General features: G+C 41.1%; 1 protein-coding gene across 1 annotated transcript in view; it reads right to left on the bottom strand.

The window, feature by feature from the left end:
* The window catches only part of LOC137371229 (forkhead box protein O1-like), an 84,750-nt gene that overhangs the window by 6,731 nt on the left and 57,765 nt on the right, over window positions 1-20,254 (bottom strand). Inside the window, exon 2 of the mRNA XM_068033438.1 lies at window positions 3,467-4,799. Coding sequence (XP_067889539.1) covers window positions 3,474-4,799 — 1,326 coding nt within the window. The 3' untranslated portion in view covers window positions 3,467-3,473. The remainder of the gene's footprint in view (window positions 1-3,466; window positions 4,800-20,254) is intronic.

The raw sequence follows: 20,254 nt of genomic DNA, 5'->3' as shown, positions 1-20,254 counted from the left end.
GCTAATTTATATTTTTAAAGTTAGAACCCACCCCCCCACCAACTATCAACCAAAAATCTGTTTCCCCTTTCCCACCACCGCACCCCCCCCCCCCCACTAACAATTAAATTCAATATTTGCCCTATCACCCCTGCCCAAAAACACTAACCTTCAACACTTTACCTCCCCCCCCACTGCCCCAAACTGAACAAAGTGCAGACGTCACCTCTCCCATCATCTCCTACGCTAGTACTGTAAATCTGACCCCATTTCCCCCACCCCAGCACTAAAAATCAAAAAAGTTTCCCCCTTCCCCACCACTGTGGTGCCTGTGTGCCCTGGACAGGACAGTGAAGTCGTGAGCCAGCCACCGTTCAGAAGCTCATGGGCTGAAGGTAAGATTGGAGTGAACTTTATTTAAACCTATTCATGCGCTTAATTTAAATATTCAAAGTCTGGTTCTGTCGCCCAGTGGTTGGGGGGTGGGGGGGGGTGCAAGGAGCCTCACCACCGCCGGCACTCCCAGCGTCGGGCTCCACAGCAGGTGGGCCAACCTACCCACGCACAGAGACAGACGTTGGGAGCTCAGTAAAATCCCATCCATAGTATTGCACATCACTGGTGACGTGAAGCTACAACATTTCAATACTCATCTGCATTGCAAGGTACCTACAAATATTACTATCGAACAAGCTTTTGGTTTAGAATTTGTAGACACAATGCATGCATATATTAAGTAGAAAGGAGGTACTATCATGATCCATGGTTTTAAAAAAAAACTGTTGATAAGCCCAATATAAACTTGAGCACTGTATGTACAAAAATACAGAGCAGACTTCACAGGAGGTGGGTACAAACTCATGTTCCAATCCTCTGTGGTTGCACCATCCAAATAAATGTGGTCACACTGTCTGGAGGAGGAACTGAGCTGAAGCTTTTTTCCCTACATGAGGCTGGGAGAAGGATGTTACATATAAGGAAAGAATAAAAGATCAAACTTGCATTTATATTGGTGTTTTTCATATCAAGATGTCCCAATGCACTTCATAGCCAAGTGAATTACTTTGAAAGTGGTTATTTTTGTAGCTGATTGTGGCAGACAATTTCCACGCACGAAGGTCCCACAAAGATTAAATGAGATAAATGACCACCTAAACCATTTTGGTGGTGCCGTTAGAGAGAGAAGTGACACCCGAAGAATTCCTAGCTCTATTATTAACTGTGTCTGAGATTTTTCATGTCCAGCTGAACAGGAGATGGGAACTAGATTTAAAGTCTCTGACAATGCAGTACTGCCTCAGTACGGGGTCTCAAGTGCCAACTTAGATTAGCTGCTTAATTGTGCATTGGGACTTGAACTCTCACCTTCTGAGCCAAGCTGACAGCACAGAATGTGGGAAGCTTGCCAATCCATTAAACTAAAGAATAATGCATTGTGACTGAAAAAAAAAGGAGATACAAAAAGTATTATTTTTGTGTGGTGGAGTGGATTTAAACTTAATTTCAGCCTGGGACATAGGAACAGGAGTAGGCTATTCAGCCCGTCGAGGCTGCCCCACCATTCAATACGATCATGGATGATCATCCACTTAAATGCCTTTTTCCCCACACTATCCTCATATCCCCTTATGTCATTTGTATTTAGAAACCTGTCAATCTCTGCTTTAAACATACTCAATGATTGAGCTTCCACAGACCTCTGGGGTAGAGTATTCCAAAGATTCACAACCCTCTGAGTAAAGAGATTTCTCCTCATCTCTGTCCTAAGTGGCTTCCCCCTTATTTTGAAATTGTGTCCCCTGGTTCCGGACTCCCCAACCAGGGGAAACATCTTAGCTGCATCTACCCTGTCTATCCCTTTAAGTAATTTGTGGGTTTCAATGAGATCACCTCTCATTCTTCGAAATTCTAGAGAATACAGGCCCAGTTTCCCAATCTCTCTTCACAGGACAGTCCCACCATCCTGGGAACAAGTTTGGAGAACTTTCATTGTACTCGGTCTATGGCGATAATATCCTTCCCAAGGTAAGGGGACCAAAACTGCACACAATACTCCAGGTGCTGTCTAACCAAGGTTCTATACAACTGAAGCAAGAATTTACTACTCCTGTACTCAAATCCTCTTGCGATAAAGGCTAACATACCATTAGCCTTCATAATTGCTTGCTGCACCTGCATGTTACCTTTCAGTGACTTACTGACAAAGACACCCAGGTCCCTTTGTACATCTACACTTTCTAATCTCTTACCATTTAAGTAGCACTCTGCACATCTATTCCTCTTACCAAAGTGGATAACCTCGCATTTATCCACATTATATTTCATCTGCTACGTTCTTGCCCACTCACCAAGTCTTTCCAAATCCCCTTGAAGCCGCTTTGCATCTTCCTCACAACACACCTAGTTTTGTATCATCTGCGAACTTGGAAATACTACAATTGGTTCCCACATCCAAATCATTGATTTGGACACCAGCTGCTGTTTTATGTTCAGTAAATTTTCACAAGTATGAAAGGGATGCAAAAATCTAGTCTTAGTTTTGCAGATATAATTTATTTTCTGTCAAAGCTCAAATTCTGTTGCTTCACCCTTGCATAAAGCAAGCATTAACTGATACTTTAAGACTGAAACAGCGCCCACTCAAAAAACAGATTCTCAGTTTGCACTACTGATATGAACTAGCTTGTGCTATATGCATTACAAAACCACCTTTTAAAAAAAAAAAGGACAGAATTACAAATTCAGAAACTGGTAATCATTACAAAAATTCTGGGGGTCGAGTTTAACCCAGGCAGGTATTAAGTTAAAACTGACCAGGTGACTTATCTGCCAATACACCAACTGAAATCTGCCATCTTTGATCTTAATCTGCTCCTTTAAGAAGGTGATAAGCCAGCAGATTTCTTCCTTAAATATTGGGTCCAATGAAATTATCAAGTCCTAACTACTATTTTAACTCTGATGTGAGTGGGGAAGCTACCATGGCTTTCTAGTCAGGTGAACTCAGGTCAAGAGATGATCAGAAACCGAAGAAGGCATAAGAAAAATTTACTTTCCATTGTGAGGAAAAGAGGGGCACTTCTATTCCTCTGGGTCTCTCAAGTGAAGGTTAGGCTTCCCCTTTCCAGACTCCCTGTGGTCAAACAATTGGTCTCCTAAATTCCACAGACTGATAGCCGCTTCGCCCATTCTGCTGCTAGTAGGAGAGAATCTAACTAAAATCAGCAGGCTCCTACTAGTTAATTTCCCCTTTCCCCTGAAATGGCATTTTTTCCCCCAAATGCCAATTTTACACAAGACTGTACCGTTTGTGTAGTCCCATGATAGTGTATTAAAGGGATACAACATATAGGATCCCATTACCACGCCCCTTTATTTTTATAGTTTATAGCATCACTAAATTGACAGGTATTTTAGAATTTTAATCTCATTAACATTAATAAACTAAGCAAGAACATGCAGTTTTGGTGTGAGATTTAAAACCCACCTCTCAGTTAGCCAGATACCCAGCTATGTGTGGATGCCTTTGAACTGTTTGAATAGCAGTCAAAGTTAAAATCTAGAGTATCACCATCCATAAGGTCATTACGAATAATGGACTCAACATCACAGTCCAGCCTTTCAATGAACATATCGTCCAAATCACTAGGGAGCCTCTCCTGATTCACAGCAGCAATATTCATTCTTCCATAACCACTGTTGATAGAGCATGGATCCATTGCATTTAGTTGCAAAGACATAGGCACTTGTAGCTGACTTTTTGGTGCGGACAGATGTCGGATATTTGAAGGATGAGTCATGATGCTCACTGTATGAGGTAAGACACGACCATTCATTGCAATCGAATGCTGATTATGTACTTGATGTTGCTGGACGCTGGGGTTCATCATCTTGGTGTGAACTGCTTGATTAGAATATGTTGTGGGGATCATCATATTTTGACTGGCCATCCGACTACTAGCTTGTGATACCAAAGTATCTACTTGTGGTAGCATATCACTATGAGGTGGTGAGTCAGAAGTTAGTAACTCTTTAAGGAGTCCTGTTGGACAGTTGTATTGGGTGTTTGGTCCAAAGCTCTGTTTTTTTTCTTGAAAAGTCTGCATAGGAATTTGTTGTAAGGAATTCATACTGCTTTGGGCATACAGGCATTTTCTGTAAACTGAGGTCTGTGAACCAATGGCTGTGTTCTGGGGTGCAAAAGAATAGCCAGTGCTTTGCTGCATTAGTGACACTGATGAAGGCTGGGTAGATGCTACCATTGATGAATTTGGGGACAAAAGATTCAAGTTATCCAAAAGATCCTCCATTACATTTTCAGTCATGGAATTGTTCATAGAACTAGTCATCTCACTTAGACTTGGTAGCGTTGATGTTATTTTACTGGAGGTACCAGGGTAGACTAAGGGTGACATTTGATGAACCTCATTATCCCCAATATCTTCCTGTTCTGGCATAATAGGTGAAAGCCTTCCACTTAATGTGCTAGCATTTGAGCCAGTTCTCGTTCTGAAAGTGGTCCAGGCATCAAAATCATCATTACTGTGGGAGTTAGGACTTCCAGGCCATTTTGAAAACTGTGTTCCGGGACTATCAGCACTGCCATCTTGGCCTGCCTGAAGTGCTGCCTTTTTCTTAGCTGCTCTCCCTCTGCTTTTAGCAAACTTGCTGTTGTTATCCATGGACGCGGCTCTTCTTCTCGGAGATTTTCCACTCTTTCCCCCTTCGGGATTCAGCATCCACCAAGAACTCTTGCCAGTTCCTTCATTCTGAACTCTTACAAACTTGCTGTGCAGTGAGAGATTGTGGCGAATTGAATTCTACAAAACAAAATACAAATCAGAGTCAGAACCACTTCTTCAATGCACTGCTTTAATGGTTTGCCACATAACCCCACAATTTCATTTGAAGTTCCTTCCTAAACAGTCCTAAATTGGTAAGGGGAGGGTGGGCAGCAAGGAGGAGAAAACTCCAGGTTAACCTTTGTATCATTGGGGTAATGTATAGTTTTGTGTTCATTCAACTTTTACAGCTAGTCAAATAAGCATGCATGACTAGAAGCAGAACTTAGTCTGCGAGCCCAATTGCACTACATGGCTATAAACAAGTACAAAACTTCACATCAGTCATAGGCTGGCTCAGCGATTAAAAGAGGATGAAGACCTAGCTTTCCAAGCCAGTTCTTTTTGTGGGGTCATGAAGCATTAATATATAAAAACTGAACATATATAATACATGCATCCACACCCTCATACACATATACTTTCCTACATGTCAGCTACTTGTGTATTTTGCCAATCCGTGCAACAATTCAAAATCGTCTTATTCAATTCGAAGTGCAAACTAATTTTCATTACTACTATAGTTTTAACAGTTATAATAATGGGCTGCCACAAGGATGGAACTAGCATTTATTAGGACAGAAACAGCATAACAAAAAAAAATTAAACTTTGGTTCAGCTTTTACAATTAGTAATGAGACTCAATCGGTTTTTGCTTCCCCCACCCACCATAAATATAGGTTTCGAGCAACATGTTTCTAGTAGCTGGATTGCAGACTAAAGTGGGGGGGAGGAAATGCAGGAAAGGGGTGCATGAAGTAAGAGAAAAAGGTAGGTAGTAAGTTAGCATTAATTTTAAATGCTTGGTCAATTAAACAAAAAGTATTTATGATCATATGCTTATTTGGATTTCTCAGTTTGTAGTTCAGTATATACGTGGAAATTGACAAATGAAGATACCCAGTTCCTACCTCACCACCACCCCTCTCAACCCCTCCACTGTCTCGAAGTTGTCAGACAAAAAGTGTCCAACATCCAGTACTGGATGAGCAGAAATTTTCTCCAACCAAATATTGGGAAAACCGAAGCCACTATTTTCAGACCCTGCAACAAACTCCTCTTCCTAGATACAGACGCCATCCCTCATCCTGACAATAGTCTGAGATTGAACCAGACTGTTCGCAAACTTGGTGTTCGCCATATCTGACCCCAAGACAAGCTTCCAAGCACACATCCGTGCCATCACGAAGATAGTCTACTTCCACATCACCCAACTCCGGCCCTGCCGCAGCTCATCTGCTACTGAAACTCCCACTTTCTACCCTCTGTAAACTTGAGGTTATCCGTCCCATTCACCCATCATCCCTGCACTCACTGACCTACATTTGCTCTGGGTTAAGCAATGCCTCGAGTTTCAAACTCTCATCCTGGTTTTCAAATATAATTGATCACCTATCTGGTAATATCTGGCACGTCTACAACAATCCGTAAATCTTCAGGCAATATCTCATTTGGTTTGCTTACCGTCATCAGGTCTGGTCTCTAATGTTTAACAAGGGGCCAAAGATTTAAGTGTCAGCTAAACAGTCTTGATCACAACTGATGTATACTACCATTTTGTGGAACTTTTATTGCAACATTCCCCATTCCCCTTCTGATAGATGAGCATTGACAGACTGTTGAAAACTGTTGAGTATGCAGAAAATAAAAGGCTGGTTTTTACACACTTTTGAAGAACATTTTAGAAAGCTTTGAGCTCGAAAGGTTTTTATTGTTCTGCAATATGCAAAAACATTAGCACCAGGACCAAGCACTTATGGAAAGATACACACTGAGGTCAGAACAACATTGCCTTATCTATACACAGTTAGCTGTTGATGGTGTATGTGAGCCTCCCTTCACTTTTTAGTAAAAACAATTAGAGACACCTACAGAGGGGTCCTGGCTCAGTCTGCAACAGTTAGATCAATGAGCGAGTTTTCAGGTCAAACTTCCAGTTAACAGTGCTGTCTCCCGGTGCTGCCAAACAATAAAGTCTTTTTTTCCTAACAGGAAAAAGGTCTGCAGGGTTGCTACATAAATTCCTGTTTTTCCAAGCAGAGACTATAAATGAAGCTGCAATTTACCAACTTGGGGGGAAAAAAATGATTAAGAGGTAATCTTATGAAAATATGTCCTGCTGTTAACGATGTTGTGTCTGCTGACAACTCCAGACGCAAATACAAACCCATGAATGTCTAGCTTCTCCAAAAGGAACTTGGCAAGAGACATAATCTGGCTAACAGATTTTTGCATTTTCTCACTTTTCTGGGCATTGCGCACAAAATAATCCTTCCACGCTGCAATCCGCCTCAGATACATAGCCAGCCGTGAACTTCCACATGGGACAGTTGGGATTTCAAAAAAGAATCTAATTATAGGTGTTTCCACTTGCCTAGCTCATACACAAGACTGGGATAATATGTTCCTCAATGCTTTGATGATATAGAATCAATTAATTTAATGAGGAATGCCAAAATTTCCTTACTGGATGCCAAAATATGATTCCGAGCCCTACCTGAGCAAAAACAAAAACATAAAATGACTTTAAAACCATGTGTACAATGGGCATGCAAGGATAAACTAAAAGCAAGCATCAGTTTCATACCGTACTACAGTATTTACACAAAAGCAGTATTGTTCATGATCATGGCAGAGATAAATGTGGTGATGAAGGGCAGCGAATAAAATACATTGATGCTGACTGCTAGCCTTGTTTCAGGGCCAAATTCTTTGTATATTTTCATTCGATTCTGTTATTGAGATAATGCATACTACCCACAGACAAAATTCAAGTCTGTACTGGATGTTTTTGAGAATGGCATGTAAAATTTAGATTGCACAATCAAAATCCTTCATGGATGAACTTCAATGACTCAGGGACTATACAAAATAACAAGGAAGTTTTTGCTACTGAACAGAATTACCACTGAATGCTTTATAAGTGCATTCAGGTTTGCTAGCAGTTAGAACCAATCTCAACATCCTTATATACATTTCTGCCCACCAAGATGGACTTCAGCACGTGCTAAAATAGAAATCTTCAATGTTAAGAGGTCAGTCTACACTTTTTAGATACTGTCTTTTAGTGATGTTGTTAAAGGACCATGCAAACCCCAAACATCTTGGAATGTGATAAAGATTCCAAGCTATTAATCACAGAACAAAAAGGGCAATTCTAGTTTTACACAGAAGCCTGGTGCTCAGTTTCCTCCAAGCCCCTACTATATGTGAGACTCACTACCTTAATAGATTAAAGCAAATATATAGCGCAGTGAAACACAAACTAGAGAGTCAAAAACACACTATTATTACAGACATGGTAATTCTATTCTGTTCCCAAGTAAATTTTTAAAAAAATCATTTGGCGATTGGCTCGATGATCATGGGTTTGGGATTGGCTCGATGATCTCGTTAGCCACGAGTGAGGTACCAGAAGACTGGAGGATAGCTAATGTTGTGCCTTTATATAAGGGCAGCAGGGATAAGCCAGGGAACTACAGGCCGGTGAGCCTTACATCAGTGGTGGGAAAGTTATTGGAAGGGATTCTGACAGACAGGATTTATATTCATTTGGAAAGGCATGGTCTGATTAGGGATAGTCAGCATGGCTTTGTGTGTGGGAAATCATGTCTCACGAATTTGTTTGAGTTTTTCAAGGAGGTGACCAAGAGGATTGACGAGGGCAGGGCGATGGACGTTGTCCACATGGACTTTAGCAAGGCCTTTGACAAGATCCCGCATGGTAGGCTGGTCCAGAAGGTTCGATCACATGGGATCCAGGGTAGCTAGCCAATTGGATACAAAATTGGCTTGGTGATGGGAGGCAGAGGATGGTAGTGGAGGGTTGTTTTTCAGATTGGAGGCTGGTGACCAGTGGTGTGCTGCAGGAATCGGTGCTGAGCCCTCTGGTGTTTGTCATATATATTAATGACTTGGGTGTGAATGTAAGGGGCATGATTAGTAAGTTTGCAGAAGACACCAAAGTTGGTGGTATAGTGGACAGTGAAGAAGGTTGTCTAAGGTTACAACAGGATATAGATCAACTGGGAAAGTGGGCAAGGGATTGGCAAATAGAATTTAATGCAGACAAGTGTGAAGTGATGCATTTTGGGAAGTTAAACCAGGGCAGGTCATATACAGTGAATGGCAGGGCCCTGGGGAGTGTTCTTGAGCAGAGAGACCTTGGGGTGCAAGTACATAGTTCCCTGAAAGTGGCAACACAGGTAGACAAGGAGGTGAAGGCGGCGTATGGCATGCTTGCCTTCATCGGCCAAGGCATTGAGTACAAGAGTTGGGACGTCATGTTACAGTTGTACATAACGTTGGTTAGGCCGCATTTGGAGTACTGTGTGCAGTTCTAGTCGCCGCACTACAGGAAAGATGTGATTAAGGGTGTTGCCTGGTTTGGAGGGCTTGAGTTATAAAGAGAGATTGGATAGGCTGGGTCTGTTTTCCCTGGAGCGAAGGAGGCTGAGAGGGGACATAAGAGGTATATAAAATTATGAGAGGCATAGATAGGGCAGATAGCCAGAGTGTGTTTCCCATGGTAGGAGTGACTAAAACTAGAGGGCATAGATTTAAGCTGAGGGGGAGGAGGTTCAAAGGGGATCAAAGGGCTAAATTTTTCACACAAAGAATATTGGGTATCTGGAATGAGCTGCCTGAGGAGGTGGTGGAGGCAGGAACAGGAGCAACATTTAAGAGGCATCTGGACAGATACCTGAATGAGCATGGCATAGAGGGATATGGGATTAATGCAGGCAGGTGGGATTAGTATAGATAGGCATTATGGTCGGCATGGACGCGGTGGGCCGAAGGGCCTGTTTCTATGCTGTACGACTCTGACTATCAGTATTTCAAAAAAATTAGCCCTACCTTCCAACAGCAGGAGGTAGAAATTCGTCTCAGGCAATATCGGATCGGCCGTCCATTATACAATGATCTGATTTTCTGCCCCATTGACTGCAATGAAATGGAATAATCGGGCGCTTCGTATAATGGGTTACCGATCTGACATCATTTATTTTGCGCCAGTGACCAGGATGAATTTCAACCCCCATCTCGCTCTCTCTCCTACAGAAAGCAGAAGGAAATGGTGGTGCTGCTGCCCAAAGTTAAACTTGACAGCATGTTTTAGCAATCTACGTCAGGAGGTGACAAAAATATGGCAACTCAATTAAAAGCCCTCAAGACTTTTCAATAAATTCTCATTCCAAATGTAACAAAAATAGCTTTTCTCACGGCCACTTCAGGATAAGGTTATTCTGGGACTTTACTGCGGAGTATATTTAAAAGCGTACACAAAATGCAACAAATCACACGCTATTAGATAAAATAACCATCGCCTAGCATTTAAGTGTTCTGTAAGTATTTGACGCTTTTGGATTGGATTATCAAAAAGAAAAAGTCAGAAACCTGTTGATACAGCAACTTAAAAGTTTTCTTTTTGTTGCCTACAGATTTACCTCAGTTTGCTAGTTACCAAATAATTCTCATTGCCATTTATACTCTAGGGTTTTCACATTGTCATAAGTGAAAATAGCTGAAATCTCCAATTTGTCATTTATTTTCTCATTATTTCTTCTGCATAAAACTTTTCTGCTTGTATAAGATTGGTAATACTTTGTTGTAAGTTTTATTTTAAAACTAGTTTTGCAATAAATTATTTTAATAGTACTCTAGCTGTTTTCAACAAAACAGTTACTTTGAATAAAGACCAATTACAAAGTCACTATAAAATCTAGTGCCATTACAAGCTGGAAAGCAAAAGTCTAGATAGCAACTACAGCAAATTACTGTCTAATTAATTGGCACTTAGTTACTGTTAATACAGTTTGCTTGATGACTAATGTGGAGACAAGTTTAGACAAAGTTCCTGTGCTTGCATTTTACTAGTTAAAAAACTCAAAACACAAAAAAAACTAAAATCAGAAGACTAAAAGGATAGACGTTACTTAATCGTACTCCAGCAGTCACTCCTGTAACTAGATAATACTAATCACCCAAATAAATGAGGGCACCACCAGAGGATTCAATGATCAGGAGTACAGAAATATTAATTCTCCACAACAGATATATTAACCATTTTGAAAATGCATTAGGCAACTCACTATATTCTTTTACAGACTAATACAAAAGGAAGGCACTGCCAGTGCTACAAACTGTGCTGATGGAAAAAATTAAGCAGACAGCCAAAGGTGTGGCAGATTGGTTTTAATGTACAATGTTTCTATAAGATAGTATTTGTGGGAACGTGTGACCCTCCCTGACATCAGCCCAGAAATTGCTGGATAAATAATGGGGAACTCACAGTACTTGCCATTATTAGTGTGTAAAAAAAAAACCCCCCAGCAATTGGAGTTCTGATTCACCACAAACTGGACAATTTGTGCCACCCTGCCATTAGTCTCACCAAAACCAAAAAAATTACCAATTTGCCATGAGCCTTTCCCAATGTGCGTCATGAAATTACTGCATTTGTGCTGTTAATATGAATTACTCTCACCACAGCCATTTAGGGCTGGTAATTCTGGTCATAAGGACCCCATCAATGATGTGATTTGTGGTCCGGATACGCCACTCGTCCTTGCCTTCCCAGAAAGGGAACAATGAAGTTATGCGGTATAACTCCCCCGGGTAATAGAGGCTTTTTGCACTTTAAATTTTACTTTTTTTTTTGCTTTTCCTCTCACTCTCAATTCATTCTTCCTCTATACTTGCCTGTCTATATCTAATTTGACTCTAATTCACCTTATCTCCTTCTCTGTCATTCGCTCATTTCTTTTTTGACCCTTAGGTTTCCTTGGTTAAGGAGACTGACCATTGTACTGCACGTCCACAAGGTCCAGATGCCCTGTTGATTTGCAATTTGTGACACACAAAGTAGTCCAATCTGAAACATGAAGTCAAAAAAAAAAAAATCCAATTCATGGCGCTTCGCATGAGATACACCAGTCCTGCAATTTCTGGGCCATCATGTTTAAAGAGATCGTTACTGATAACACAGGAGTTCTGCATGTAACCCTTCAGGAGCATCTATACCAAGTAACGTTTATGAGAAAAAGAATAAAATGTAAGATAGTCACTTTTGGATTATGGAAATATTACCATTTTTAAAATATCGCTGCATGGTCATGTCTGCTTACATTCTATGTGACATTTCCTATTCACAGAACATTATAATCAAAAGTGGTGAACAAAGGCAGAATAACGCAGTTCATACTCAAATGTGTTAGTTATTGGTTCCACCAATTAGCTGTGTTCTGCAACATGAGCTGAACTTAACCTTTTAAGACTGGAAGAGATTAGAAATAGAGTGGGGTAAGGCCATGAAGAGATTTAAACATGATCATGATAACTTTGAATTGGATTGGAAGCAAGATTTAACATGCGATAGGATATGGATAGCAAAGTTTTAGTTGAGCTGAAGCTTATGGACAGTGAATTATAGGAAGTCAGCCAGGAGAGCACCAGAACAATCAAGTTTAGTGGTGATGAAAGCATGACTGGAGGGTTTCAGTGGCATTTGCACTGAGCTGGGGCAGAGTTAGGCCATATTAGAGATCGAAGTAGACAGTATTTGTCATCCTCATGTTTAGCTGGAGGAAATTGCAGTTTCTGCAAGACTGGATGTCAGACAAAGCATGGGACAGTATAGAGGCAGTGGAGGAATTGAAAGAGACGGTGGAGTGATAAAGCAGGGCATTAGCAGTGTATATAGAGCAACTAACTCCATGTCTACAGATAATGTCACTTACAGGCAGGCTATAAAATGAGGAAAAAAAGGTCAGTGGCATGGGGGAGGGAAGCCATTGTTGGAGAAACTCGAGTTATGTTCAGACTGGTAAGAGTGAAACTAGGTCAAGGCAGACCCACCAAGGTGGACAAGAGAGACAAGCCATTGGAGGAAGATGACATAGACGACCACAAAGACTACAGGGAGGTTGATGACAAGGAGGAATATTGGCCCAATGTCACGGTCACAGACTATCATTTTTGCATCCAACTTAGTAATTAATGGTCCTTCTGCTTGGACTCACTCCTCAGGGAAGGATAATTTTGGTCTGTGCTTCTGTTTATAGTATTTTAAGTAAATAAAGATGGATCAATTCTTCTTTTCCCTAATTCCTAATGATTTGTATTGCTGTACAAGAATTGGCGCATAATTCTTTCAATTCACAAGATTATGTCAAGACACTCCCGTCATCAAAATATCACTGTCTGTGGAGGTGCTTTAATAGTGAACTAAGAGTCATACAAGTTTAAAAAAAAGAAATTTGCATTGCAGATTTTCCTAGTTGAAAAACCTTCCCGTGATAAAGACCGGCTCTACTTGAAATCCATATCGATTTCAATTGAAGATCATCTAAAATTGATTTTTAATTCAACCTAAAGCCTTGGTAGTTGTGAATAGCAAGTCTATTACATCAGACAAATATCATACATTGGCACAGGAAATGAATTACAAACTTTATTTGAACAATTAATGACAAAATTATAGTCACATTTATACTACAGAGGAGTACATTATAACAATTCTTTGGTTATGAGATTTTGTGTCAAAGACAGCACTTAGAAACAAGAACCTTTCATGGCACAGCCCAATAAAGATCTGGAAAACATCTGTATTTCAGTTAACAACACGGAGTTGAAGAACTGAGAGTCATAAATGAATAAATTACAAATTCTCTGCCATTTACAAGGCATACAGTAGTCGAGCATTGCTTTGGGATTTAGTCTGCAGAGATTAAAAAAGACACACAATTAGGGTTGTCGACTCTACAACTGGGTGTATTCTTGAAAGTTTCAACACTGGTCAGAGGCTGGAAATTCTGCGGTGAATAACTCACCTCCAGACTTCTCAAAGCCTGTCCACTATCTACAAATCAGGAGTGTGATGGAATACTCTCCACTTGCCTGGAAGAGTGCATCTTCAACAACATTCAAGCAGCTCGACACCGTCAAGGCAAAGCAGCTCGCTCGATTGGCACCCCATCCATCACCTTAAACATTCACTCCCTCCACCACCAGCACACAGTGGCAGCAGTGTGTACCATCTACAAGATGCACTGCAGCAACTCACCAAGGCTCCTTTGACAGCACCTCCCAAACCTGCAACCTCTATCTTAAGAACAAGAGCAGCAGACACATGGGAATACCACCACCTGCAAGTTCCCCTCTAAGCCACACACCATCCTGACCTGGAACTACATCTCCATTCCTTCACTGTCGCTGGGTCAGAATCCTGGAACTCCCCAACAGCACTGTGGGTATACAGACACCACATGGACTGCAGCGGTTCAACAAGGCAGCTTACCACCACCTTCTCAAGGGCAATTAGGGGTAGGCAACAAATGTTGACCTTGCCAGTGATGCATCCCATGAACGAATTAAAAGAAAAACTTGACCTCTCACTGTGAACTGCTCTATCCTTACAGTCTGGGACTGGTCCTCCAGTTACACAGCCATCCCATGACCAATTGGAAAGCTCTTGACTGTTAGTGAAACAGTATTTTACCCCAATAACTAATAAATGAAAGTGTTCAAACAAAAATCAATAAAGTTTTGTTTATTGTCCCTATGGTTTTTCTCCAGAGTTGCTCCTAGCAGCGTCCTGCAGATTAATCTTAATTAATCTTATGTCTTTCCCATCTATCCTTCCAAATTCCCTTTCGTTATTGCAAAGCCACACCCAACCTTCGAGTGTGGGTGGAGGAGGTGTGGTTGTTTTTCTCATACTTAGGTCAGTAGTAATTACACACTGTCATGACAAAATTTTTCCTTTTGTTAGCTTCTTGGCTTGGTTTTAAAAAAATGTAAACGAGTATTTGTACCAAATAAGTTACCCAATTGAATTAAAAAGATCTTTTCTTCCCAGAGAAAAACACAATCTGGTTCCAGATCTCCAAAGATAGGAATTGCATGAAATGCAAAGTGAAGTGGTGATTATGAGTAACTCAATAAACTGCCTTGCTCTTTCTGAAGAAAAAGATATTTCCTCCTGAAGAAAAAGATATCCAGCATAAATGGTGTGGTGTGAATTCATACCAGTGAAAAGAAAAATCTTCATACTGGTCACTGGATTTCAACATCACCTGTCGTAGGGCAGGGAATTATTCCAAACCATTTCCAGTTTAAGAGGTTTCCTAAACTCTGTTGCTCCATAGCAACAGCTTTCAGATTTCCTAATTTTTCAGCTTATATCCAACCACTAATTACTCAATAAACCTGCAGCAATTACATCACAATCATTAACCTTTGTGTGATCACACATCAAGGACAAGAGGTGCAAGCAGTTACCTCAGTGTAAAACTGAGACTCAGCCCACACCTTTGTTCCCCTTCCATTCATCGGCAGTTCTTTGCAGACCTCACCTTCAAGGACTAACCTCATGCCAGGGACCACTGCATCGCTTGGGCCTCCCGCCCAACTTCCCATCCCCGTTCGCTGGCACTTGCATCTTGCCCACGGTCTTCGGGGTGGGAGACCGTACAGAGAAACGTAAATGAGGCTTGGGAGTTAAAATGACCTAGGCTTCATGCTGAAGAGGTCGTGGGGGTTTCCCCCACACCACTCTGTCTGGATACAGGCTGGGTTAAAATCAGGGCACTAGGTTTAACATTTTATAACAGAATGCTTGCAGGAAACTGGCAGATGTATCTCAAGACAATGATGGTGTCATCCTCTTGACCAATCAATATGAATACTATAAAATAACTGCACTAGGTGCCAAAATATTTACTGTTCCAAATTGTTCCTTTATATTTGCTTGTGCATCTGCTAACTATATGGAAGGTCATATCCTGGCATGGTTAGACTTTTCATGATGAACATGGCCACTATAAAGGAAGACAACAACTAGTAGGCCAAGTCTTACCCACTAGTCTCACGACAAAAAAAAAAGAGACCACACATAACATGCACTTTGGAACAAATCTGATTAGGAAACAAATCTTATCAATACCTTTCGAGCTGTCAACCACTGCCATTAGCAAGCTCTACCTTTGTAACCAAGATTGCATTTTTTGACTCAAGATTTGTCTCTTTAGTTAATAAAACTGAATTCTTTGATATGAAAGTTGCTTAGTCTTGAAAACAATCTCCATAAAGAGAGTATTTTTCTAATTACTAGAATATTAAAATAGTCGTCCACAAAACGATCAGAGTTTCTGTACATGCGCCATTTCCAAACTGAGGCAGCTCAGCACCACCTTCTCAAGGGCAATTAGGGACGGGCAATAAATGCTGGCCTAGCCAGCGACGCCCACATCCCATGAACGAATATATAAAAAAACAAGTGACCAAGATTGTGAATTCCAACTCTTTATCTGGCCATTGAGAATTGTGGAAAAATTACCTGCCAGATGGTTTTATGCACATATGGTGCTTATAGGATTGTAAAGACAGCATCAATTTCAGGGAGGAGTATACAATTGATTCATCAAAACAATGACGACACCTCAGGGAGTAAATTATTGGCTGTGAAGTGCTTTGGGAAACCCGACATGTAAAAGGAGGCCAGAAGGGCTGAATTCATATTGCCTTAATTGTACTGCTCGTGATCAGGACCAGCAGGAGTGTTTCCTTTAGGCTCAACAAGCTTACCTCTAATAAAAACAAGAAATGCTGGAACCACTCAGCAGATCTGGCAGCATCTGTGGAAAGAGAAGCAGAGTTAACGTTTCCGGTCTTCGGTTCCGAAGAAGGGTCACTGACCCGAAACGTTAACTCTGCTTCTCTTTCCACAGATGCTGCCAGACCTGCTGAGTGGTTCCAGCATTTAGATTAGATTAGATTAGAGATACAGCACTGAAACAGGCCCTTCGACGCACCGAGTCTGTGCCGAACATCAACCACCCATTTATACTAATCCTACACTAATCCCATATTCCTACCAAACATCCCCACCTGTCCCTATATTTCCCTACCACCTACCTATACTAGTGACAATTTATAATGGCCAATTTACCTATCAACCTGCAAGTCTTTTGGCTTGTGGGAGGAAACCGGAGCACCCGGAGAAAACCCATGCAGACACAGGGAGAACTTGCAAACTCCACACAGGCAGTACCCGGAATCGAACCCGGGTCCCTGGAGCTGTGAGGCTGCGGTGCTAACCACTGCGCCGCCCCAACATTTCTTGTTTTTATTTCAGATTTCCAGCATCCGCAGTATTTTGCTTTTATATAAGCTTACACCTCTGTACCCAGCCCTAATTGTCCAGCGGAGCAGACATATAATCGGATACCACCCACCTCCTCCGACAATCTTTCCAACCTGCCCAGTAGACTTACCTGCTCTCAGCTCAGCCGAGGCCCTGTGCTGCAGGCTTCCCCACCTAACAGGCACTGTTGGGCAGGAAACCTACAGGGGAAAAAAATTAAAAGGCGCCCTGCAGTCAAAAACTGCAGGACCTTAGAGAAATCTGTACTTGGGTGTTTCACATTCATAGCTCCCCGGCCCCTCCCCCACACCAAACACACTCTGAAATCAGGGCCTATGAGCTCCTGTTATTGAATTTCATGCACGAGAGAAAAACTGCCCTGAATCCAAATTCTCAAAACCACTCAATCTTAAATATTTCCATACTCCAAGTCAGTGATGAGAATCTTAAACAATATGGGCCCAAAATTAACTCCTTTGGCATACCACTAACAACCGCTGTTGGCCAGATAACTCACCATGCACCTGCCAATAGCTAATTTAGTCCAATATATTGCCATATATTAGTCAGACCCCAAAGCTATGCAGTACCTTTCTATGTCAAGACAGTATTTTCAGCCTCCTGAAATTCAGCTGTGCAAATCTGTGTCTGGTCCCTATCTGCTAGATCCTTGACCTCTTCAAAGAAATCCAACAAATTAGTTAGCACAATCTGCCACTCCTAAGTCCACGTCGGCTATCTTTAATTAACCTCCGTCTCTTAAGATGATCCCTTCAACTATTCATCTTCACAGTTTCAAAATATTTTGCTGAAAGCAAGTTAAAGCTTACAGGTCTGTACACTGATAGCTTGTCCTTACCCACGTTTTTTTTTTAAAGTCACATTTTCTGCTTTCCAATCCAATTTTGGATTGTGTACTATCACTGCACACAACTGCGCTAAAGAAAGTTACAGGAAATTGACAGCAATACTAAATTTTAGACTCGTAAAAGGTCAAGGGGGTTTAATTTCAGTGAGGGCTCTCCCAATCGGGTGCTGTAACTCTGCTGCAAGATCTGCACAAAGCTCCAAGAAACAATGTAAAAGCCCACTAATCCTACAGAATTGCAAAAACCAAAGTCCCCAATGGATATGCCTGTCTGGTCCTAAATTATGCAGTATTAAAATGGTTACATTGTAAATAGTTTCCAAGTGTCTTCTTTCTCAGAAGGCCCATGTTAATCACCTTTAAAACAGGGGTCTGTATAGCATCTAACTTTGGTTTTATGTTGCATTCAGAACATTTTCACATTAAAATTGGGTAAATTCAGAACTCCCATGCTCTCAAGGTACAGCTTGGGCTACAGTCCTGCTGATTTGCTGACATACATTCCCCTTAAGCACAGGAACACTAAATTTACTTCATATGGCCATCTTGCACTACATGTCTCTGTAGAGTTTTGTGACTGGATGTCAGTGGAATACATCACTTGATATGCTGCGATTACAACTTAGACACACTCACCGCTAGTTTACGTCATTTCTCTGGGATTTCCTTGCATCGTGTATGCCAAAGGAGAACCCTGGCAGAAATTCTGAAATATTATAGTAAACTGTTTAAGTTATGCTGTAGGCTGAATTCATAAGAGAACCTGTACATACATGATAGCAATGATAGTTTATATTTTGCAACTTATATTGGGAGTTATCAGCTTCTATACAACAAGATAACCTGCTCATTTATTCAAAGGTTGGCCTGAACAGCTTTAGACTTGGATCAATTGATTAGCCAAGTGTCTGTGTTCCTAAGCAAGTACTTTTCTAAGCAGTTCAAGAAAAGGACAACCATACTTCAAGTTGGAAGAAAACAGAACAATCAAAACACCGTTTTTTAACGTGATCAGAGACGCAATTGAAGAAATCTGAAAAAAAAAAACTGTCCCACAAAGACCTTTTTCTGAACAGTATGCAACTAAAAAGCCACACATTTCCTTTAGAGTAGGGCTCAACTACATCCCACAGGAAACCCCTACATAAAAGGAAGCTGTCGTCCTGTGAAAGGAAGGGCAAAGCCCACTATTCCTACAAAACTGCAAAACAAAAGTCCCCAATGCAGGAGACTGGTATGCCTGCTTTGTCCTATATTATGGTGTTTCAAAATGGTTATAATGGTTTAAAAAATACTTTCCAAGTGTTTTCTTTCTCAGAAGGCCTACGTTATTCCCCTTTAAAAGCAGAGTCTGTAAAGAGTCCAACTTTCACTTTATTCAGAATGCGGTCACATAACAGGGTAAATACAGCACTCTCATGCTCTTAGCGAGGAGTTGTACAGTGCAGTTACGGTATTTCAGTAAACATGCACTGAATTTACCCTAACTGCGGGTGCCTTACACTACATGCGTGTGAATTTTGTAACTGATCTGTGGGATCCATTAATTGATATGCCGCGATTATGACTTAAACAGACACACACTCATTGAGATCAATCCGTTCAACACTAATCATAAAACAGCAATTTCAACACAGAAGGCAGCCATGAGAATTATGGTGCTTGTGCTAGCTTCTCATCAGAATTATTTATACTAATCCTATGACCCTGGCCTCTCCCCATACCTGTTCACAGATTTGTTTTCTAATTGGGTGAATTCATGTCAATCACACACAATTGTGTTAATTATGTTTGTATGCCAGATGTGCAGTGTGCTTCCTCTATACAAATCTTTGACTTCAAATGTATATACTTAAACAATTATTTCCTTTCTATACAAATGTAGCTTTTTGAAATTTTAACAGGTCAATATTTCCACAGGGCGGCACAGTGGTTAGCACCGCAGCCTCTCAGCTCCAGCGACCCGGGTTCAATTCTGGGTACTGCCTGTGTGGAGTTTGCAAGTTCTCCCTGTGTCTGCATGGGTTTCCTCCGGGTGCTCCGGTTTCCTCCCACATGCCAAAGACTTGCAGGTTGATAGGTTAATTGGCCATTAGCAATTGCCCCTAGTATAGGTAGGTGGTAGGGAAATATAGGGACAGGTGGGGATGTGGTAGGAATATGGAATTAGTGTAGGATTAGTATAAATGGGTGGTTGATGGTCGGCACAGACTCGGTGGGCCGAAGGGCCTGTTTCAGTGCTGTATCTCTAAAACTAAAAAAAAAAGCTATACAGTGCACTGTGGTTTTGGCAGTAACATGTGTGGCACCGAGCGTCTAAAATAATGCAGCATTGCAATTGTAATCAAAATGCTGCAAACCTGCAGCAAGGAAAAAGATGAAATCATTTTTTTTTAAAAAACCTGTACTTTTATCAAAATT

This window comes from Heterodontus francisci, chromosome 6 (genome assembly GCF_036365525.1).
Source record: "Heterodontus francisci isolate sHetFra1 chromosome 6, sHetFra1.hap1, whole genome shotgun sequence".
Classification (NCBI taxonomy): Eukaryota; Metazoa; Chordata; class Chondrichthyes; order Heterodontiformes; family Heterodontidae; genus Heterodontus; species Heterodontus francisci.
Note: the sequence above shows the minus strand (reverse complement) of the source record. Positions and strands in the feature narration are given on the sequence as shown.